The sequence below is a fragment of the Heliconius melpomene genome, chromosome 1 (genome assembly GCF_056956725.1).
Source record: "Heliconius melpomene rosina isolate 202511_hmr_F chromosome 1, ASM5695672v1, whole genome shotgun sequence".
Lineage (NCBI taxonomy): Eukaryota > Metazoa > Arthropoda > Insecta > Lepidoptera > Nymphalidae > Heliconius > Heliconius melpomene.
Genome location: NC_140389.1, coordinates 2,181,491 through 2,206,442, shown reverse-complemented (window position 1 = coordinate 2,206,442; position 24,952 = coordinate 2,181,491). Strand labels below are relative to the sequence as shown.

General features: G+C 32.9%; 3 protein-coding genes across 6 annotated transcripts; 2 read left to right on the top strand and 1 right to left on the bottom strand.

Moving 5' to 3' along the window:
* Window positions 1-451: 451 nt before the first annotated feature.
* On the top strand, window positions 452-11,764 carry LOC146540922 (uncharacterized). 2 transcript variants are annotated; one of them, XM_085189477.1, is made up of 11 exons: window positions 452-673; window positions 765-983; window positions 1,089-1,289; window positions 3,042-4,647; window positions 6,391-6,555; window positions 7,014-7,112; window positions 8,201-8,218; window positions 8,677-8,780; window positions 9,414-9,509; window positions 9,996-10,230; window positions 10,862-11,764. In XM_085189477.1, the coding sequence occupies exons 1-11, from the start codon at window positions 641-643 to the stop codon at window positions 11,467-11,469; spliced, it is 3,384 nt and encodes a 1,127-aa protein (XP_085045603.1). In that variant the 5' UTR covers window positions 452-640; the 3' UTR covers window positions 11,470-11,764. The 2 variants fall into 2 exon arrangements, with proteins under 2 accessions (XP_085045603.1, XP_085044830.1); XM_085188704.1 differs by having other exon boundaries at window positions 1,086-1,289.
* On the bottom strand, window positions 11,760-17,598 carry LOC146540921 (uncharacterized). 2 transcript variants are annotated; one of them, XM_085191369.1, is made up of 6 exons: window positions 17,490-17,598; window positions 16,900-17,220; window positions 16,382-16,471; window positions 13,701-14,139; window positions 13,165-13,352; window positions 11,760-12,596 (listed from the first exon to the last, which is right to left on the bottom strand). In XM_085191369.1, exons 2-6 carry the CDS (start codon window positions 17,077-17,079, stop codon window positions 12,402-12,404), a joined length of 1,092 nt encoding a protein of 363 aa, XP_085047495.1. In that variant the 5' UTR covers window positions 17,080-17,220; window positions 17,490-17,598; the 3' UTR covers window positions 11,760-12,401. The 2 variants fall into 2 exon arrangements, with proteins under 2 accessions (XP_085047495.1, XP_085046724.1); XM_085190598.1 differs by having other exon boundaries at window positions 17,290-17,593.
* A 1,273-nt stretch (window positions 17,599-18,871) lies between these two features.
* LOC146540920 (uncharacterized) lies at window positions 18,872-24,825 on the top strand. Of its 2 annotated transcripts, none has more exons than XM_085190435.1 (10): window positions 18,872-19,185; window positions 19,306-19,521; window positions 20,211-20,294; window positions 20,909-21,034; window positions 21,315-21,531; window positions 21,819-21,889; window positions 22,487-22,606; window positions 23,490-23,552; window positions 23,838-24,003; window positions 24,383-24,825. In XM_085190435.1, exons 1-10 carry the CDS (start codon window positions 19,150-19,152, stop codon window positions 24,529-24,531), a joined length of 1,248 nt encoding a protein of 415 aa, XP_085046561.1. In that variant the 5' UTR covers window positions 18,872-19,149; the 3' UTR covers window positions 24,532-24,825. The 2 variants fall into 2 exon arrangements, with proteins under 2 accessions (XP_085046561.1, XP_085046570.1); XM_085190444.1 differs by having other exon boundaries at window positions 18,874-19,185; window positions 20,909-21,019.
* The last annotated feature ends 127 nt before the right edge of the window (window positions 24,826-24,952 follow it).

Here is a 24,952-nt window from a genome sequence, read left to right as displayed (position 1 = left end):
ACAAATTTAAGTTTAAAAAAATTAAATGCTTAACAATTATAAAACCAACGATGTACATTCACAAGTTACATATTGTTGTTATACTGTTGCTATTAGACGAGAGCAACGGTAACAAAACTAGCTTATAATGATACCATTTTAACGATACCTATTGATACCTTGGATTTCAAGTTACCTTAACGATAAAATTATCTAAATGCATAGGTGAATATGGTAACGCTATTTATCAAATAACCGTAGCAACCGTAGTAACCCGGCGTAACGATACCAATTTTTTAATGTTATTTCAATCCCTGCTTCATACTAAAAAATGGGGGACAAACGATGCTGCATGCGACAATGACAATGACAATGATATTGTGTGTCTAGCCTTTGGGTATATGTATTCTGTGGAACACCCCTTGCACTTCCCTTTGGGTATATGTTATGTTATATGTATTCTGTGATTCCGTCATCTGCAATTCTGCATTTGTGCTCTGTGGCTTAGACGAATTGAAAAGCAATTTAATTTTTAATATAATGGCATTGTAAAATTTTAAAAACGTGAAAATCGTAAACTTCAAAAAATTTGTAAAGAACTTATTGCAATTATCAATTCATAACTTGACTAACAGAAGTTGTTACTGTTTTAGTTTGAAATATGCTTTTCATTATCCAAAATCTTCCGCTTAGTGTAAGTCGGCGTTACATGTTATGTCAAACTGTTATTCATGTAGTTTTATTTAGATTATAGTATAATGCCTAATTTCATATTGTTATTTCAGGCAAACATAACTCGGATAAAACAATTAATCTGGGATAAGTGCAACATATCGGATGTGATCGTAGATAATTTAATTAAATTGCAGAATGAAGGCCAGGCTACTAAACAAGTAACTATAGGTTTAGCTGATAATAACGATGCTGCTCTCTTTGTCAAGAACATCAACGGGTTGCATATAGATGGGCATCAACTCTATGTTGAAGATGTTAGACAAAAAAAAGTAAAAATATTCTTTAATCAAGTTTTAAATCATTTTAATCAAAAAGATCTTAACAAATTTCCCAAATGAATTGTCTGTAATAAAATTGTAAATGTTTTTTAGCAGAATGAATATTCACATGGCCCAAGTCCACCACAGATTTCGAATGAATCTGTTTCTCACCCCCCTCAACATTCATTAGCTATGGGAAGATCAATGCAAGTACCACCAGTATCAATACCACCCATGCAAATGCCTGTACAATTTCCAATCGCATATAGTAATATGCCATTTTATATGACCCCTGTACCACCCAATTCTGCTGAGGTAATTATTTTTTTTATTACTTGATAAAATAAAAAAATCATGTGTTACTTTTAGTTCACCAATAGGCATGAAATTACATATTTTTTCATTTATTAATAAAATAACATGACTTATATGAAAAATTGTAATAATATCTACTTTATAATATGATATAGTTGATGATTATGAAGCATTTATCACTATATGATTCCATTGTATGGAAATATATATTTAGTCCACTCAAATAAATATTTTCAGTAGAAGCTCTTTATTTGCAGGATATATATCCCATAAATATGCTGCGAATACAGAAACCGTGAATATGGAATACAGAAACCTTGACTTTATATGGGGTTATAGGGTATACATTCCTAGGCGACGAAATAAAAGTAGCAACCTTAAAAGTAGCAACCAAGTTTGACCATTAATTTTGATAAGTTACATATTATCTACAGGTTTAGGCAATGGTTTAAAAAATTTTGTAATTTTTTCTTGCTTTGCATTTTTTGAAAGCTCCTTCAATTCCGCCTTATAATTAGCAGTGACATTAGCAATTTGCCTCTTAAAAATAAGACTTCGTTCCATTGATGGCAATATTCATAAAGAAATCACAAAGCTCATTTGCCATTTTTAAGACTTTACTAAGATTTTTCAGATTAAATGTTACGTTTTCAGTGCTTGTTGAAGCCTCTTCTTCAATGGGTTGTGAATTTAACAAATCCTCTAAGTCAGTTTCAGTCAAATCTTCATCTTACAATTCAAGCTGAATGTCACTTGATTCTATTTTATTTATCTCTTTATTAGTCCACTTGCTGACGCGTTGACAAAAGTATATATACTTACATAATATGTATGTGCCTATTCGATCCATGAATAAAGAAATATTAGACCGCAAATATGGGACTTCAGTCGCAATTTTAAAATCCGCGAATGAAGGAAGGGTGAATAAAGAGCTTCTACTATATGTAATACACAGTTAGTGGAAGTTCAATATACATTATTCTGATCTTAAGTCTAATCTTATGGTGAGAATAATATCTCTTATTATTCTTGAAAAGAATAAAATGGTAAAATAGTACATTAAAGTACTTCTGTAAAATATAAAAAAATATATATTAATAAGATTTATTAAAAAATGACACAATTATGATGAACACTTATGGAATATTTTATTTCTGTTCATTGTTTTACATTTACATATGTATTATAGAAGAATGATATGAGAAAAATAAAAAAGCATTTGTGTTTTTATTTATCATATGATAATAATACATTATTACTTGTGACGTGGTAGCATAGAGTTGGACTATAAATGTGCCTATTTGGGTTCAATCCCCACTCAGGGGAATAAATAAATTTTATAAACTCATTCTGTTAACAACAAGAGTTTACAAGACAATATGCAGTATTGAGCTCTACTACTCTACATGCAATGTCTCCAAAATAGGGAAGTATTTAGGGAATAGTAGAAATACAAGAGTATATTAACACTTGGCTCCCACTGCCTATCCTATCCTGCTATATGTTGGACAGAGCATATACTACTGCTACTGCAAATTATAATAATTTGCGATTATCATTGTGAGTATTTAGCGTGAGCTAAATATATGCACTAGACCCAAAATTAATAAACAAATGATTGTATGTGGACATAGTAGTACCAATGGTATGAAAAACCATGTTCAAGAATCTAGGTATGACACACCAATATGTGCATCACTAGAATATATTTTTGCATTAAAAATAAAGTACAATAATTCTTTCCATTCACAGAGGAATAATGTAGGCAACAATACGGCAGCTCCATTAGTTAATATGTCTGCACAAGCACCATTTTATCAACAAGACTCAAGATTCATACCAAACAAACAAATTCAAAACCAAAATCAATGGAGAGCTCAAGCCATTTCATATCCAATCCTGGGCTTTAATCAAAAAATCCAAGAAACCATGCACAAACAAATTGATGTGAGACATGATTCACCGAGAAAACAGGAGAGTAATTGGCGCCATAGAAATGAGGGTTCCTCTCAAAGTGCATCTGTCATAAATATATGGAATTCGCCACAAAGTTTTGATGTTCAGAATAATAAATCGACTCGGAATGAGCGAAATATAAGGCAACGTTCTCCAAGAGATCGCTCTCTTAGAGATCGCTCTCCGAGAGACCGTCCTTCTGGAGACCCTGCTAGGGATCGCCCTCGCAGAGAGCACTCTCCTAGAGATCGTGTTCTCAGACGTCGGTCTCCAAGAGAACGTTCCCGAGAACGTGACTTCCGACGAGAAAACGACTCACAAAGTCGAAATCGATTATCTAGAGCGGACCGTTTACCGCCGCGCTCACGACGCGATGGACGTGATATGCGAGGCCGAAATGATAAACTTGACAACCGTCAGGATGAGAGGGCTCAGAGACCTGAGAGACCCCAAAGACTCGAGAGGTCACGAAGACCTGAGAGACCTCAAAGATCCGAGAGACCGCAAATACCGGAAAGACCTCAGAGATCCGAACGCAATGAAAACGATAATAATCATCGTGATTTTGATTATCGTCAACCACCCTGCGACGTTGATCATCGTATTAACCAAAATATAAACAATCAAAAACAAGATTTTACACCGAATCTTTTACGTTCTGACCATTTCCAACAATACCCTGTTGCGTACAGTAACCGCAGTGAGAACGATAATAACAATCATGATTTTGATTATCGTCAACCACCTTGCGACGTTGATCAACGTGTTAACCAAAATATAAACTACCAACAACCAGAACTTCCAAATTATGAACTATTCCAACAAAATAATTCTGCTGTGTTCAGCAGCAATCCTAATAATTCTACTTTTGTGCAGTCTAATGCTAATATTTTCAAAACTCAGAAATCGGTTTTCCAATTAAGCAAAATAGCATGTATGTACGATCCAGATCCTTGCGAGCCACCTTTCAAAAAGATGCGAGCGACTGGAATCGAACGTCCCCATGTCAATAAACAATTTAATAAATCTATCCCTGTAGCTAAGCTTTTCTCGAAGGCTCAACCTAAATTCGGCGCTCATCCACTACAAGAACCGGAGAAATCGCTATCTGTCAAACTCTTAAAGCAAGCCAAATTGATTACAAACGCGGCTAAAATATTATCGAAACAGATAATATCGAAAGCCAACGGGGGTGTTATCCCGGATAACCCTGAATGTTTGGTGAATTTGAAAAAGTGTATAGCATCACGCATTGACGTGGTTCTAGGGGACTGTATTACGAATACTTTACGAGATATAATACAGGCTTACCGCGGAAAGTTCAGCGAAGACGACGATCCGGGCTTCTTTAAGGCTGTAATGGACAAGATTGAACGCGACTCGAAGGAATCTCTGAAGTCAGGTAACTTCTTTAGTCCATTTATTACTGTACATTTACTTATATATATAAATCGATTCACCGTGAATCGATGTTTCACAATATTAGCTCAATTAGCACTTTTTGTGATACACCATGATTCTTGAACAAATAATATTTTATCTTTGAAAATGTGTCGAAATGCTGGATTCTTTCGTAAATAAATTTAAGTACCTGGGCCATTGGGTCACTGAAAATCTAAAGGATGATTCTGAGATTGAGAGGGCGCGCAGGTCGCTGTACGTCTGGTGCAAAATGTTGGCCCCGAGATTTGCAAGGTGTACGAATCCAGTTAAAATAACGCTCTTTAAAGCATACTGTCAGTCATTTTACACTTGCAGTCTTTGGGTTGACTACACGCGCCGGGCATACAGCGGTCTACGGGTCCAGTATAACAATGCGTTCAGGGTGCTGATGGAGCTGCCGCGCCAATGCAGTGCCTCGGGCATGCAAGGAAATTAACATTAACTTGCAAGAATCAACTGGTAGTGGAAATGTTCAATAAATCTCTTAGACTTATAAAGTATACTTACTTGTAAGCCTTTATATAGCAGCTGTCATTTATGGTAAATCTATGTTCGTTCGCGTTCGTAATGCTGGGGCCACAATAGCGGGAAATGCCATTAATTATCGTGCTGTTAGACGTGTGACGTCGATGTAGCCACGTCTTAACGCGATAATTTGACAACGGCACTAACAATGACGTTTGATATTTGGCGATAACTCAAGTGGCGGCGTATTAAAGGTCGGAGGCTATTGACTGGAATAACGAATAAGTTATTACATTTCTCGAGATTCTGCAGAGTCATGTTCCTGGGTATAATAGTAATAATATGAACACTCCTCAAATACAGAAGAGCACCGTCAACATCCATTTTGTTTAAAATTATTATAAATAGAATAATTAAAACGCTGCTTAACGCTACTTAAATGTCTACTTTATGAGATTTAAAAAACTACAGGGAATGTCTAATGAAGTGTGTAAAACAAAAGTTTACACTGATTCTCTAATATTCGCGATTTTATTCCAAAAGGTATTTTGCGAATATTTTGTTTTTGAATATTGGGATTAATTTTGGATTCATATAATTGAAAGAATCTCTTCTACCTCGATAATTATAAAAAATATATGATGTTTAATTTTTCAGGTAGTTGCAATATTTTAGTAATATTTTTATTACGAATAATAATGTACAGAATTAACGATTCTTTAGCGGTTAACGTATTAATTAAAACGAAATATGTTGTATGACATGTCTTAAGTGCGAGAGGTAACTAAAAATCCTCCTTCCTTATTTGTCGTATCGCCAGTCTTTCAAAATACTCCCCTTATAGTCGCGCTCAGTAACAACATATTGGGCCTTAATGTTTCGAGTGAGTGCCAGTATCGCGATCATCTGGAAAGCAAGGCCATGTTGGCCTTGAAGAAACTGGGGATCATCAACAGAGCGAGATGGAGATACTTAACGCCAAAGCACTGATTGGGACCGAAATTCCTTCCACGCGCCACGCAGAAAAATGGCCTACCCGCGGCACTGTTTCTATGTCGATATGACATGGTTACCTTCAAAAATAATCCTTTAATTAATAATATATATAGAAAATACGATGAATAAAAACATCGATTCGTAAACTATATTGTTATGGTGGAATATTCCGGTTGTTTTACGGATTGTAAAAATAATATTTAATAGTACATTAATGTTAATATATAATCTGAATTTTCAGACGATAAGGAGGGCGAGGAAAATTTGACACCAGACATTCAACCAGGTCCATCTAATGTCAACAAGTTAATGCCGAATCATGTGGGAGGAAAATTCACATTGAGGGCTGCAAAACGAAATGCTAACTTTAACATAGAGGCTGCATATAAGAGCTATGCTAATACTGGTACGTGACTAGTGCAAAAATGCGGCGCCGATCAATATTCTTAGTTTATATAATAAGTTTCTAAATAGAGTTTTACTTTAGGTGTCTTGACTTAACAAGCAAGCTTGCAAGCTTGTCTTTAAAAGCATGTAAAGAATTTATACATTTTAGCATTGTTTTATGTATTTTTTATATTTAATTGTATATAAATATATGATTACTACCACAATTGCTAATAACATAAAAAAGTTGAAAATGTGCGTATAAGAAATTCGACGTATCTTCAGCTACTTATGGCTTAGTGGTCAGAGCGCTTGGACAGTTTCCAAGAACCGCGGGTGCCAATCCCGCTACGTACAAATTGTTATACATTTTAAATACATACAACAATCACATACATACATTTTAAATAGAAAATATTTATATTTCCTAAATGAAATAATCATATAAAAATAATTACTATATTCATTCCCTCTTAGGCAAAAATGACGAAGAAGGACATCATTTACAAAACCCTCGTCTGAATATAAGTAAGCCGTCAGATACTACAAAGAGATTGCCGAGCTTCCCTCAAGGCGGTGAGTAATTAATATTGTATTTACACGTTGGTATATTTTTAGAGTTCCGTACCCAAAAAGAAAAAACGAAACCCTTATAGCATCTTTCAATTTTCGGTCTTTATGTTCCGCCCGTCGATGAAGACCATTTATCTCGAGACCGCTTGGAGGTAGCAAGGTGTCCCTTAGAGGACTAGGTCAACGAAATCAAAAAACGCTTTGTGTACTATTTGACCATCCATTTGACCAACTTTTTAATTTCTAATTTGACAAATCATATTTCACATTTAATTGAAATTATATTAATATAATACAATATTTAGATAAATATTTTTTTATTAGCACATGTAAATAATAAAAAATAAATATATTAACACGTTCCCGCCGGCGCGTAAATCTATGTTCATCTTCCTTCCTTCATCTATGTTCAAATCTATGTTCATCTGGCGGCGCGCTAATTTCGTCAGCCGGCTCTTTGCTTGGAATGTTTCAACAAATGACACAAAAAATAATGAATCAGTTAGTTGTAAATAAAATAATATTGAATTATTCTGTTGATTTTATAGATTTTAAGTTACATTTATAATACGTTATTAAATAAAATTTATTAAAAATAAACGTTTATATATATATATATATATATATATATATATATATATATATATATATATACGTTAAATTATCAGTGAACGTGTTAATATATCTAATATTAATTTAATTTTAATTTAAATTAGTAAAGTCAAGAGACTGGAGATCCTGCAGTCAAACTCACAAAGAGTTTTGCAGGACACTGTTTAACTTTTTTATGTATTTTAAATGGTACTAATAAAATAAAAAAAAGACTGTCGTGGGTTGGTAAACTCGACGGTTGTGTTCATTTTCTTGGATCTGGTAAAGAGCGCGGCGTAGAGTTCCGCCGTTCAACACACAATGCCCCAAGAGTGGCTTTACATTAAGCTCCTAGGTTCCCTCCGTCTATCCTGCCATGTGCGGACTACAACGGAGAGCTGAAATAATTATGTTAATAAAATTAAATTTTATAGTAGGTATAATCATTAAAGTACAATTGAATGGACTGATTTACTAATTTGTTTGTTTTAATTTTTCAGATAAACAAGTGTACAAAGGTAAGCGATATTTATTCATTCATTTTATCACAAATAAAATATTGGTAGCATATTTTTAGTCACAATATATAATATTTAGTATGAAGTGAATTTTAAAGTCATTCGTATATTTTTATGGCAGTTAATAATAAGAAATATTGGATTTAATTATCAATATTTTAGGAAACGTAATTTGGTGACCATCCATTTTAGTAGGCGTTTCGAATTCTATTGGTAGTAAAATAGGTTCATTTTTGGGTAGCGTTTAAACGTCGATTGGCTTTGTTATATATTTTTTTAATTTATCATTGAATAGTATATTAAACCTTATTAATTTTGACCTGGTTTTGTAATCCTACTTAGTCCTTAAAACATTGTCCATGTAATAGGATTGTTATACAGTATCTTAATAGTCTTATCTTAACACCTGTCGTGTCTTTTGTTTGTTTTTTTTTTAATAGTATTTTTTACATTAATAGATCAAAAGAAACTACAGATATTAGAGTTACATGAAGAAATATATACTTTAGAACCGACATTGAAGAAAGCACTTGATGATGAAATGGTACTTTTGTGTAAAGAGGTGGGTGTTGATTGAAAAATTGTATAAAATAATATTATATACGTTAATCGTGCTTAATAGAGTATGATTAATAAAATAATAAGAATTTATGTAATTAGCGATTATATTTATGTATGAAACATGATAACAAAAATATTTGAATCTTGAAATATGTACAAATATTATATATAAATATTTAACACTAATTATAAAAACGTTAAAACTACGACAACCATAATCTTAGCAAAAATTACCGCGTCTCTTAGAAACAGTTTTTTTTCAAAAGAATTTTTATAACTATTTTCTTACGTTTTCTTTCCTTAGTTTGGAAAAATACAGTGGCGTAGCTAGGGTATTTGCTGCCCGGTGCGGTCAGGGGACTTGATGCCCCTTTCCTGATGATGAATTCTAAAAAAAAAACAAAGTGATCGTCGACTTTGATGCCGCTTTCCTGTTGATGCCCGGTGCGGCTTAGAGGACTTGATGCCCTTTAAAAATGGTGTAAGGTCTAAAAAACAAACTAATCGTCGACTTTGATGCCCCTTTTCCTTTTGATGCCCGGTGCGACCGCACCGCTCGCACGCCCCTCAGCTACGCCACTGGAAAAATACATTAAAAATGTTAATAATCCTATACATTTTTATATATTTTTAGTATAAATCCGCATGTGAAGAACCCACAGATGATGATAAAGAACAATATAATTTCCATGATAAAATGAAAAACCAAACACTCCCTGAATTCAAGAAGGTAACTACAATTACGTATTAAATGGCGGAACTTAACGATGCGCTTCGTATTTCTTTATCAGAGCCAGAAAATAATTCCTTCCCTTGAGTGGGGATTGAACCCGTAACCATCGAGTTAGACGTGTCGTTGCGCCATTAAGCTCTGATGATAAGGCAAAGCGGAAAGTGGATGACAAAGTGCCGTAACACTTGGATCCTCAGATCCGGCTCTAGGCTTATAGCCAACAATAGTTATTTCTTTTTAATTTTTTTTTCTTATCACGCTGTAACCTACACATAGCAGGGTAGGCAGAAGGAACCTGATACTCTAAAGTTAAGGCTCCGTTCCCATAGAGGCACTTCCGTCCCCCTTTTTCCGTTGAATTCTGGAGGCGTTGCGTGTGCAAGTGGCGGAACTCAACGCCTCGCTTTACCTCAATACCAGAGCGTGAAAATGAAAAACTATTTTATACAACTTGAACATTAATAATTTACTATTTCCTTCCAGATCGTTCAACTGCATGTGACAAAACGTCTACTAAATATACCCAATAATCTAGTAATAAGAATATTTGCCCATCCGAAACTACCAAAACGTGACGTCATAGATGAGTTTCTTAAAAATTACGACGTGGCAAGTCTAAGGAAAAGAGAAAAGAAGTATCAAGGTTTCTACCTCGTTACGTGTGCGAGTTATGAATCATATGATGAAATATTAAAGATGGGTAAATTTAAGGTTTCCGGTGAGTGTTGATTTTTGTTCATATCTCGCTCTATCTCACATTAAGCGGGGTATTAAGGGATCTAGTGTTGAAACACTCTCTTTCTCACTTCTTGTACAATTGTAGATATATTTCGTATCGACTTTAATTCGTATCCCCGAATGAGCATCGAATCCATAACTGTTGCGTTTACAGTTAGGCGCAAAAGTGAAATGTTTATAATATAAGGCCGATGTGACGCACGGGCACTAGCGCGTGACTGTAAACGCGACGATTGTGGGTATGTTTTAGCACTGGGGTATGACACATTTCATATTTTCTTTTGCTCGCTCTGGTAGAGACAAATTTTAAATTTCATATTGTACTTATTTTTTCATTCTAATTGTGATTTTTTTTTAACTTCTCAACAAATTGAAAAATAACAAAACGTGTATGAAATTTGGCTAGTTAGAATAGAAGATTGTCCAATTTTTATTTGGTTAAATTTTAGCATATAAAATATTACTTTCAAAAAGAATTTAAACAAGAAATAATGCACATGACATTTTTTATATATTTTATGTAATTATTAACAATATTTTATTTTTTTGTATATGGATAATCAATATTTAACTTTTAACTATTTCATCTAAATTATCCAAATTTATTTCAGATGCCTGTACACTGCAATTCCGACCACTGCATCTAATAGGACCTAAAAATAGTGGAAATCCTGCTAAATTAAAAAGGGGCAAGTCAAATATTCCTCCTGAAAATATTATTCCTCTAGACGAAGTTGAAGAGTTACTAGAGGAAAGTCACATGGATATGGAAGATCTAGAAAATGATGAAATTGCGCCAAATATTGATGAAGATGGCAATGTTAATCAAGAAACTGATAAAGATAAAGATAATAACGAAAATTTATATGAAAATATACTTGACAGGAATTGTGATATAGACGATGAGTTTACAAACGATGATTTTACATGTGATGAATTCGCAAATTGGAATGAGAAGCCGCGCCTAGATGATTCAGATGTCGTTTTACTAGAGAAGGAACATGATGTAGTAGTTATAGATGATAATGATAAAAAAATAACTGAAACTCTAGATGATGAAAATAATGACAATGGCAATGAAGCTTCAAATAAGGATGCTAATGAAGTAGTTAATGAGACTGCAGAAAATGATGATGGTCTGGACCAAACTACAAATATTGTTGACGAAGGTACGATAGAAAGTGTAGACGTAACTGAAGATGATTTGGAAGACTTCTAATGACGTTGATTTGTTATTAACTAAAACTAACTATAGCATAAGTTTAGTTATAATTGTTTAGTTCTATATATTTTTAAACTCAAACTAATTTTTAACAATTGCATATAAAAACAGTTACATTTTTGCATTAGTAACTAACTCTCAACTCAACGCTGCAGCTTTTTAAGTAGATTATTGTATATTAAATTAAAGATTGTTTCCCTTTAAAAGCTGTTATGTTTAACTATAATATTAAACATTTCTTTTTATAGTAATTTTAAGGTAGAGGTTTAATAAAGAAAAATACATTATTTTATTTTATTTTTTATTACCTATATCATAATAGCTTATGAAATATTTATTTATTTCATTTAACAGTTGTTAAAAAATGTATTTTTTTATTGAATATAATAGAAATATTCAACCAGACTGATGGTGTTTCACCATTTGGATAAATCGAATATCCGGATAATCTATGACAGAATATATGAAACGGTATATATGATGGAATTTCAATAAATATTGGGCTAAATCATAAATAAATATGCTCGGCATAGTCGCGCTCGTAAAGGCGCTTCCGCTACAAAATATTGAACACAGTTGACTGCAAATCTCTACTGTGGCGTAACAAATAGTTATTTTCTACCAGAATATGTATGTTACTCAAATATACCATTACAATAATATAATAAAATAACAATAACATTAATCAAAATAAATTATAATAAACACATGTATAAATTTAGAACTACTTTTATATGCTCAGTTTATAAAGTGAGTTTTTGTGTTGATTTTTGTATTTTGTATTTTTATCATAGTATTCCTGAATACACGAATCCTCCAATGAAATCCATTAAAATGTATACATAAAATATAATTTAAGTAAGTCTATACCCTATTCAAGGAGCAATACACTCTGTTATATTATAACTTACAATTACAATACAACCTATTTATTTATTATTTAATACTGCTATTTTAAGTTCTTCCCCACCATTTTCTGTCTCTTTTGAATCATCATCCTTGAGTATTTCCTCCATTTGGACGTCATCTAGTTCGATCGTCTCATGGCTTTCTTTTTCATTACATTCTTTATTTTCTGTATTTATTCCATTATTTTCATCTAATACATTATCAGGAGCAATATTCTGTAAGGTAACATTACTTATTTTATGTTAGTATTATTTATTTTTATTTTTTTAGCTTCTAGTTTGTTTTTGTTTAGACGCCATTAAGGCGGAGTTGTAAACTAGACCGTCAATGAGAACTTTTCAGTGAAAGTTATGCCACTCAACAGACAATGTCTGCAATGTTATAGAACGATTAAAATTAACGGCAACGGAACGGTTAGCAGCAATTGCACCACACTATTCAAGTCTACTACATGTGTAGTAATATAAATGCAGGCCTTATTATAGTACGAATGTAACGTTGTGAACATTCTACAGTACATAACATCTAATGTAGAATAAATAATACCCTATGAGATAACGAAATAAATGCTTAAAAGTTTGAATTAATTGCGAGGTTAACTTTTAAATTAAAAATATTTTATTTAATGATATATTGAAACAGCTTTTTTTCGTAGAACATTTGCAAAAATTTTACGGGTGTGAATGCTGATATGGGAGCATTTGTTACATCACCAGTAGATATGGGCGTATCCAGAAAAAAGATGGCTAAGAATGGATAAAAAATATGAAAAAAAACGTTTACCTGATTAGAATCTTCCTCTTCGATCCAATCATCAAAATCGTTATCCATATCGACCAGATCAGCGTCTTCCGGGTCGGTTATCGTAATTTCCTTCACATTTTGATCGTCGGTACTAAGTGCACTTTTATTTATCTCTTCAGATGTTAAGTCAATAAAATTTTCTTCTTTTGCCTCTTGTTCCGTATTTTCTAAATCGATAAGTTCAATTTAGTGATAGATTGAGCATAACAACTATATTTATTTTGTTTTAAATAATAAAATCACTGACATTCATTTTCTAAACCATACAACTAATGAAAATACTATAAAAACAGAAGACAAAGAATTATTAAAGGTGACACATAAGAAGACTTGAGACATATTTTTCTTTAATGTTTACAATAAAGTTGGCCATTCCAACTCTAGACGTTTCATTCCCAATCAGCCACATTATAAATTTATCAGACAAACTGCCATAATAACTATACAAATTATAAAGTTATTAGGTAATTTATACCAATCTGATAAATTCACAGGATAAAAATATCAAAATTTACCTGAACCTGCATCACTTTGCTGACCTTCAACGGGCTTCGGCCAACAACTTTGACTGATTGTGACAATCAATGCTTGGAGCAATTCATCGTCAGTGCCCTTTGGATATAGTTCCCTATACTCCCGGACAACATCTGGACCTTCCATGGCCTTTTTGCCTTGAAGGACGACAACCAACCGCTTTTTGATTGTGGATCTTAACAGCGGGAGCAATATGGCCCTGTTACTAGGCTTTATATATTTGTTTATAATGTTCCTCATTTCGGCAAATATAGCCTTGCAAGGCCCGTAGAAGTGAGGCAGCTTTTTGCAGCTCAGTTTCCTTTGCAGGACAGGCTTATCTATCACCTCAGCGGTGAGCTCGGCGATCTCGGCTGGGTTATTACGATCTTTGATCTCTTGGAACTTTTTAAGATTCTCTACATCGTTTACCCCGATATTCTGTGAAGTAAAAATATCTCTTTCTAACTTTTTATTTTATTTTACATAAATTTACTGTGAAGTAAATTTTAGTTCGGGAGTAATTTCTGATACTAAATAATATTTTTAAAAAGACGTAGATAATATAATCTAAAACTAGATGAAAATTTACAACACCTACATACCTTATTATAAAAACAAAAACTAATCCGAAGGAAGGAAATATAAAAAAAATATATAGAGAGCAATCGACAATATAAAAACATAATCCTTCCTTAGTAGTCGGGAATAAAATAAAAGTTACATATAAACCAATAGTTAGTTAATGCATTTTCTATAAATTTGTATAAATAATTTCACTTTAAAGCATTCTTGGTTAATATACCTAACTAATTTGTAAAAGTGGTTGTCTGTAAAGTTTGTTTAGGAACGATAATTTTATTTGATAACGTTATAAGGAAACTTTTGAATCATCATATAAATAATTTTGTATAATACAATAAAGGAGTTAATTGAATTACAATCTTTTCGATAAATTTACATTTACTAGTTAATTAAAATATCTTTTTACTAATCTATCTATATATATAAAAGGACTTGTCCTCACTGACTGAGGTAAGACGCACGCACAGCCGTTACTGCTAATAGTAGAAACGTGAAATTTGGACAGATGTTTACTTTCGTTATCTGGACATCCACTAAGAAGGGATTTTGAAAAATTTTAACCCTAAAGGGCAGAAATAGGGGTTGAAAGTTTGTATGGAAAAAAATCTAAATCTGCACCGATTTTTATAAAATTTGAAATTCAGACTCTTAAAAGTATTTAATTGAATAGGTGTTTCATGGTTTTCTTGAATTCTCCCCCTAAGGGTGCCAATAAGGGGTTGAAAGTTTGTATGGAAACATGTTTAAAACGCCACCGATTATTATAAAATTTGAAATTTAGACTTTTAAAAATATTTAATTGAATATGTGTTTCATGGTTTTCCAGAATTCACCCCCTAAGGGTGCAAATAAGGGGTTGCAAGTTTGTGGGAGGAAAAATCTTTAAATCGCCACCGACTCTTAAACCACCGACTCTTTTAGACTCCTAAAAATATTTCATTAAACACATGTTTCTTGGTTTATTAGAATTCACCCCTAAATACGCAAGCGAAGCTGCGCGCGTCCGCTAGTAATTATACATATTAACAGTGAATGGATAGATTCGTCACAAGCCGAAAACTTAGGCCGATCGTGCCACTCTATCGTTAGTTCCGCGCTCCCACTTGCCTCAGCCTTCAGCTCCCTCAGCTCAAGTGAAACGTGACCATGAGCCATGCTGATTTGCCATCGATTTATAAGACGTAAACCCGTCAAAAAAATATTAATAAAATAACTATAATAGTTTTTCAAAAAAAGGAAGACTATTTAATTTAATAACCTCATAAATATTTTACTAGTGTAAAATTGACTGTAAGATTTTTATTTTTTTACACTAATTTGTATGGTGTAATAATAAAAGGGCATTTTATTTTGTAACATTGCAGTGTATAAATATTTGCGTGGATAATGCACATGCAATCGTTACATCTTTTTATTAACTTCACGCTTTATCCCTAGTGGGATAGTAGGATAGCGAGACAGGACGAAACTTTCGCACACTCTCAAAGGAACGCTTCATTCCTATTTTCTGCATATCTCGTCCGCAAAGTCCAGTTTCATCAAACTTTTCAGTTTTCACACATAGCCTATCTTCGATACTGTGTTCTCGTAGGTCAACCGAGGTGTCCCTCAGCCTGTCTTACTCACTGTCGCTTGTCGCTCACTCTTGTTTCATAAATACTTTCTGCAATTCTTTCATCACAATTTCTCTCTACATGTACAAACCACCTGAGCATGTTCTTCATTCAAACCATGACATACTCGATAGACCCCCTTTTCTGTATATCCCTTTGTTGCGAATCCGCAAAAATAAAGTAACTCCACATATCATACAAAGAAATTGTATCTCGAAGCAATCATTCTTTTTCTGTAATACCCACATTTCCCCGCCGTATAACAGCATTGATAAGAACGCTGCATTGTGTACTGCATGCAATGCAGCTAAGGCACCGTTAACTCTGTTATTGGCAGCGATACATCAATTGCCTTAACTAATTCAAATAAATTATATATATTTCAACAGGTTTTTCTAGAATTAAAAATATTAGCATTTATTATATGTTTTTGGTTACGGTGCTGAAATGCAGATTGGCTTTATTATCTATAAACATTTACTTACCTTTAATATTTGTAATTTCTTTTTCTCCAATAGAAGTCTACTCTCCTCTTCAATCAGAAGTCTTTCTTTTCTAACCAGTTCAATTTTTTGCTGAAAATTATTTAACATCTCATATTAAGGCCATTTTGGTGCAGAAAGACAAAAACAGATTATTAACAGTGTAGTTGTGTTTGATCACAACAACACTCAAGAGTCTATCCTAACATCCAACATGCAGCGAAAACAGCATTTTTTTTAAACTTAATAATAATTTTCGAAAAATTCTACAATTATGTATTAACTACACCACAGCTAGATTTTACGTATTAATGCCACCACACCTATAGATTTAATAATTTTTAAGTGTAGGTTATGTTAGGTTACAAGCTTTGTAACTTTTTAAAAAGGTCTAACTTTAAAACTTACAATTTATTTTACCTAACATTACTTGCACTTATAAACTGGTGGTTCCATACTAACTCAACTAAAGTGGATGAAAAAAAAAACATCAAAAACTGGTAATAATAATTCAATATTACATTTAACAAGTTCAGTTCATCAGTAAGGTGTCCTGATGGCTGGGAATATTCTAGACCATCCTCATTACTATCTGTATGTCTTGTCATTATTTCAGGAACTTCATTAACTTCTTCCCAGCATTGCAATGGATATTCTCTGCCTGCATATTTATAAACAAAACCATCTATTGCCCTGCGCATACGACGTGCATCACCAACTTTCACATTAATAAAGATTTTCTTCGCAAAGTCATTAGTATATTTCGTTCTTATTAAGTTTGTATTTATAGTTACATCTTCGACAAGGCCTTGCAAAAAGGATATAAATTTCAACAGCTTTTGCTAGAATTAAAAATATTAGCATTTATTTTAAATATATAAATATTCAACTTATATTTGAAATATAATTACGTTTTTGGGCACCCCGGCAATAACAACAACAGCCATGGTGAATATTGTTGTTAATAAACAATATTAACTGCTGTGATTAGTACACAAAAGATACTATTTAAATCAACTTTTGAATTGCAGTAAATAGAACTAGATATATTGATATTAGTAGAATTAATAATCAATCTCAAATCATATTTATTGATTGATTTCCAACTAACTTGTAAACGTACAATAACACATTTACTACATTTAGTGATTTTACGGGTTAAAATTTAAGCGTTTGAAAGTGAAACACAGGGTCACAGAACACATATACCCAGAGTATATAGTATATCTAAATAGAGACACGAAAAAAGTATCGCTTTTTGTGGTATCGAGTACATTGCCTTTCGATATCGATATGTTTGTAACTTTGTACTCGATATTATTATTATATTATTTTGTATTTAATACTTGTACTTATCAAGTACTTTTTAATAGGTATCGTATGGAATAAATTACCCAACTAACTTGACCTTTTTACTCATACTTATAATAGCAACATTCGCTCACACGCCTACCTTTGGAATCCTCTGTATGCGAAGTTCGAAATTAAAGAATATTTTTAACATTTTAAATTATTCTTTCATTTCTATTTGATAAGAATTATAATAGTAATGAGTACTTAAATTAGTTACACTACTACTAAGTACTCTTAGAAAATCTGAAACCACCTATCATCAAAACAACAACAGCTCAAAAAGCTTTTATTATTAAGCGATGGTAAGGAGGACAAATAGGATTTATATATTTTTTATTTTTTTTACCTAATGACTCACATTGACGTGCTAACGTATGCGCATTGGTTCCTAAGAAAAGTATCCGGTTGGGAAGTGATTAGTACTCAACTGGCACGCTCGAATCGCCATAAATTAAGAACTGAACTGAAAGTACTCAACTTTCAGTTATATACTTCAAGGTATCAATACTTTTGTGTCAATACTTTTATGAGTAAGTGGTCTAAAATTTTTATTGTAAATAAAACTTTGTTTGTTTATTTTTTTCACAAAAGCGTATTTTTTAACTATTTTTCATTTTTATTCTGTTCTACTGTAACTACTCACGTAATTTTAATGTCAGTGACGTAATGACATTACATTAGGCCCTAAGAAAAGTACTCAATACTTCGAAATATCGATATTTTTATCTCAATACTTTTATGAATATGATACTATATAATGCTACGCTACTAATGCGCATATATTTTTATCTCAATACTTTTATGATACTTTCGTTACTACTCATGAGTACCCCCTATCGATACTTTCTATTCAATGTCGTCTACTTATATATAAATACTAGCGGACGAGCGCAGCTTCGACTACTTATTTGCATCCCTAGGGGTAAATTCTAGTAAACCATGAAACACGTTTTCAATGAAATATTTTTAAGAGTCTATTATATTACTACTACTATTATTTAAGAGTATTTTATAAAATCGGTGCCGATTTAAAAAAAATCCACACAAACTTTCATCTCCTAGTGATTTGCTAAGCGTGGGGTAAAACAACATAACAGGGTAACACTGATCGAACGTTTTATATTATACTACTTCCCAGTTCCCATTCCCATTATGAATAACATGCTTGTCTGACTGTCAGAGCCTGACACTGACAATCAGACTATATATTGTATATGTGTTCTGCGTGTTCTGTGTCCATCCAAATTCCAATTTTCTTTCATAATTTCATAGTTGAAACTTGAATGTTGAAAGTTGAAACCTCTGTTGTCATTTTTTATAATAAGTAATAACCAAACATCATTTCAATAAAAATAAAGTTAAACTGTAAACCTTCCTTTATACACTTTACTCAACTTTTTACGTGTTTATTTATAAACATGTCTATCATAGCTGTCAGTGGAATACCAGCAAAAGTAAGTAAGAAGAGGTCTGATTGAAAATGTCCATATGAATTAATTTCTAAAAACCTAAATATATCAACCTAAAATGTATATGAATCAATATAATAATTGATTAATTATTTGGGTTTCCAGACAAATTTAAAGGATGTTGTGAAAGCCGTTGCGCGCCCAATATATGGTGTATTTGAAGTACTAAATTTTGGACCTACTGTTAAAGGATCCAGAGTATGTTACATACGTTTAGCCGAAAAACTAAACCCAATACATGTAATTGACAGAATTAATAACTCGCAAATTATAAAAAAGGGTTGTAAATTAGAGGCTTTTATTCCTAAACATATCCCAAATGTAAGTATATCGCTCAGGTTTCGAAGAAAAGCGCGACGTTGACTTCCGCTACTGTTGAATAGCAACTCAAGTACACAATGCCTTCAGAATTCGGCGTAAAATGGGATTTTATAATAAATAATAAATCTAAATCCATTCATGTGTTTTTGCATGAAAGTGAACAAATCATCACAAAGTTTCAATTTATAATTTTAATAGCATTTTCTATGATTAACGTGTGGTGTTGAATTACATTACTCAACACACAATGTCTTTAATTTGGGCAGAAAATAAATAATGGAAGTGTTTTAACACTGTTGGCTTACCTTTCTATGTGGATTTGTGGAATGAAAAAAAAGAAATTCTTATATAATAAAATCTTGTAAATTAACAAAAGTAATATATTACTTCTCATAATTTTCAAGTTTCATTTGTCCTGTATTTTACATATTAAGATTTTATATTAGGGGCAATTTTGGTACTATGGCACAACATGTGACTGTAAATGGCGCAGTTGTGACTTTGATATCCACTTGGAGTTAAATGTTTAATTTTTTTGCTCATTTAAAATGCAATATTTTAAAAATTGGGTTTTGCATGGGGAACAGAGTATCTTAGCACTAGATTCCCTCTGCCTACCCAGGCCTATTATTCATCTGTGAAAGACTATGTGAAGCTAAAAAAATTTATATTTCTAAATATGATTCTAGCTTCCGCTTTCACTTAAACCAAAGAAACTTCCAGAAAAATTAAGGAGAACATTAAGGATACCACCAAATGTTACAAGACAGCAGGTAATTTTAACTTCTCATCGTTTTTCAACACAAAATACTTCTATTTTAATAAAATTGGGCATTTCTGCTAGTACTTAATGTTTTTTTAGAATACATTATATAGATAGTATTTAACTGTAAACAATAGGTTGGACTCTCTCACTGACATTTATTGTAAGTTCAGGTAAAAGCACTCATTACACTACTTATTATATCAGGCAATGGTTTACGTCATGTTAGCTTGGCTCACCTCGGGCAACTTCCACTCGGGGTTCACTTTTGTGGCCGAGTCAAAGGACTTTGCCACTTGCAACTTCGCAAGTATGTGTAGCTACGCACTTGGCAGGGCAATCAACTTCCTCTGAAAATGTAGGAGTACTGTAGTAGGCAGTTAAAAGCAGAATATTTCTACCAACTTGAGTTGCATTAAATATTTTAAATTTTTAATTTAAATCTATATATTACTACACAATTCTGTATCCAGTTAAAGAATTTCATTTAAAAGGTTCCTTCTAACCACCCTGGTATTTGCGGGATACAGCTTGAATCTAAAAAACTTTATTACAGTCCCAAAAACTTCAATTCCCACTACATTATTTTTTTTATATGTTTCTTAAATAATTACTTTATTACAGCTTATTAATATTTCACATGACCATATAATGAAGGAGATGCAAACAAAGTACACTGGACTGTATAGTTTGAGTGCGAGGAATAAACATAACTTGTTAAAAAATATTGGTCAGGTTAGTTATCTTCAGGTTAGCTTTTTTTGTATTTACATATTTGCTCCGTTTGAGGCCTTTACACGGTTGTGGGTTTGATTGTCACTCGGGGAAATAATTTATTTAATGTTTTCACTTTCTTGTTGTGGTATTAAGGCGAAATGCGGCGTTGAGTTCCGCCACTCAACATAAAATGCCTAGAGAATTCGGCGGTGTGTTGTGCGGTGGTGTATCCGGATTTTCAATTGTCCTAATCACTAACGTCAACAATTGATCCGGTTAATCGAGTTTGTACAATATCATATTTCAATTCCAGGAGGTGCACAATCGTATAATAGCAATATTAAGCACAAATGCAAACACGGAAACGTGTTTTTTGCTGACTAAACAATATCGTAAAACACATCCGCACTTCGCCGACTTCCAGTTCATTTTGTCGATGTTACACCAAATACAGGATAGCCAAGGGAAGCCGAGAATGCAAATGCAAGAAAGCGACTTGATTAGACTCGAACCAATGCAAGGACATTATAGTCAGTGGTTTAATTGTTTGTTTTTTTTATTTATCAATCTTTGACATTAACAATGATAACTAATTATCATATATCAAAATATATTTTATTAATTGTTCTATTAATTGTTGATAAAAAAAATATAATTGATAGTCAAACATCCCTGACACAAAAAGCACTATAAAGTGAGCCGAAAGAGATGAATCTTGGCTAAATTCAACTCTCTTAAAAAATTATTCGTTTTTATTTTCTTATTGTACGTCTTTATATTGAATATGTAATATAAAATAATATACTGTTTTTGACAGCAATCCATAATGTTCCAGCGGAAAAGTTAGATTCTATATTAAATAAGTATACAGATAAAATCAATAACAAGGTAAGTTGGAATTAATAAATTTATAAATATTATATCTGAAATCACCAACTACCTATGAGGACACGGTGGCGGTTACAGTAGACAGTGTCTGTTTATGCGATGGTTGTGGGTTCGATTCCCACTCGGGGATACCCTCGACACATTTACATAGTGTTCATGATTGAATGTGTTAATCTGTTGGAAAATGCAGCATAATAAAAATATTATAGGTAGTATGCGGGCGAAGCCGCGAGTGGGCCGCTACTATGTACATGTAAATATTTTTTAAATTCATGCTGTATCTAGAAAATGAACAAGAGTAGGCGGAGGGAACCTGGGGAACTAGTTTTAAGACAATTTGTTTTCATTGAGACACTTCCCTTTCCCACTTTTAGTCGAACACACGCTCGCACGCACGTCGAAGTATCGCTTGTTGGGTAGTGGAATTTCATGTCTCTAGTTATGAAATGAAAATATTAAATATTTCATTCCTCCGCTTGGAAATCGAATCCATAACCGCCGCGTCTACAGTCGCTTGTTTATGCACTTGCGTCACGACTGCCTTAACTTATGAAAAAAATCTCTGTAATAATAACGTTAAAATATGTATATTATTAGATTGTAGCTTACATAGAAAAATTGAAAGAGAACACTCAACCAGAAAATGATTCAATAGAAGAAGCAGCGAGGATCAAAGTTCGAGAGCAATTAATTAATATGGGCGACTATTTACCTATTGTAAGTTATTTATAGTACGTGGTTGACTAGTCGTGGCTGTTTGGATTTAATTGGAGATTACGAAATAATTCATTTTAGATCTTTTTTTACTTTTGATTATTTACTTCCCAAGAGCTAAAATTCAGGGCAGTCCAGACTCGTCGGGCGTACTATACTTTATTATAAATAGTAAATATAGTGTAAAATTATATAATATAATTGAGAAGACTACATATTTTATTGCTATAGAGATTGGTGCTGTTGGTTGGTAAAATGAATAAAATAATAAATAAAAACCAGCTTCATGATGTATTCCGCACACAGCAGGGTAGGTAGAGGGAACGAAGTGCTAAGACACTCCGTTTCTATCTTTCCACCGAATTCTGGAGCCGTTTTGGATGCCGGCGATGCTCAACGCCACGCTTTTTGCTTCGACACCAAAGTGATGAAAAAGTATACATTTAAAAAAATATTTCAGTTCCTCGAGTGGTAATCGAACCCACAAACAGTCTCGTTCACAGTCACACATTGTGCCCCTGCGCCACCACGCCTTAAAAAAATAATACCTATTATCGTTATTGTAAATTTTAAATCATCAAATCATTTATTTTAGATTTACGCTGTATTGACTTTATAGTTGTGTAGGCAGAGTGAATGCAGTGTTATGACACTCTGTTCCCTAGTCTGCTGAATTTTCGAGACATCGAGTATTGAGTGGCGGAACTCAACGACGCGCGTTATATAGAAAGTGAGAAACTTAACATTAGGTTCCCAGGTTCCTTCCGCGTTAACCTAATAAAAAAATATTTAGCAAGTACAAAGAGAATTTGTTAATTTTTAAAGTAAAAAGAGCATTTGCTTCTTTTTATTTTATAATATTGATATCTTGTATTTTTGTTTGTAGATAACAAGAGAAGTAATAAGAAAGAATTTCATACCAAAGCAAACGTCATTTAAATTAGTGAGGGTAAGTACTGATGTAAAATTTAACTATAGTTATTACTTCTGGTCACTAAAAGCAGAGGGATGAACAAAACAAAAACATATAATTTACTTTTAAAGATAAATAAAATAAATTTTATATTAATTGTTGTGTGATTAACTGCTATCAGTATAAGAGGTGTCGAAAACCAGTATAGACTGGTAGGCAGGCCTACCTGCACCATTTATACGTATGCGTTACATAGACCTACAGAAATGCAAATCAGTTTGTGCCTCGCGGACTGTACGTGACTAATCGTAATTGTAATAGATCTACGGCGAGCCGTACCTGCCCAACAAGGAGGTGATGGCGCCGTTCATGGCGCGCCACCGCGGCACCGGCATCGTGCGCAACGAGCACATGTACAACATGCTGAGCGCGCGCGTGCCGGCCGAGCACTACGCGGCGCTGCTCGCCGCCGATGGGACTACGCTCGGTCAGTTCAAGCTATAGTAGTTAGAAAAGTTGAAGGTCAGTCAAAGAAAAGACACTCTGTTCCCCACTTTCCGCCAAATTCTGGAGCCATTGCGTGTTGAGTGGCGGAACTCGACGCCGCACTTTGCCTCGACACTAGAGCGAAGATATGAAACTATAAATTAAAATAAAACTAGTAATATACGTAATACTATCCTACTTTCACGCAAAAAAATACTAAGCAGAGGTAGATTAAATTTCACATTAATATCGCTAATACATCTAAACAATACCGACTATAATTTCTGTATACATTTTGTATAATTTATCTTAAATATAACAATAATTTTAAGCGGCTGAATCTGCGTTTAGGTCGCTAGTAATAAATAAATGTATGTCAGGTGGTGCAAAGATTGTGATCCGACCTCAAAACGTAATGACGTACAAACAACACCCATCCGCCTTTGAAACGAAAACTGATATTAATATGCAACAAGGTAACATAGAACAAGCTAATAATATGGAAGTGGATTGGACTGATCAATGGTAAAAATATAACTTATTTATTGAACTAATTGTGTACTCGTGTTTAAGTATTTCATAACTCATATGTGGATAATGTTTTATATTTTTTTCTTTTAGTTTCATCTATATTCTCTATTAATTTGATTGTTTAATATTATAGACATTGAAAATATGTCTTTTAATGATTTGAAGAGGTTTTTTTGTAATTTCATTGGAAATGTACATATGTAGTATTCCTGTACATATTTAAATTTTAAAGTCTATGAAATAACCACAGCCTAGTACTCATAAAACCTACAATAAATGGTATTTAAGATCCTGAAGTTGTTTTCTTTTTGCCTGAATATATTGAATAGGATTTGTATATGCATAAGTAAAATATAAACAAATCGAATGAAACTTACTTAGGAAAAAAATATTAATTAAGAAAACGTATAAAATTTTTA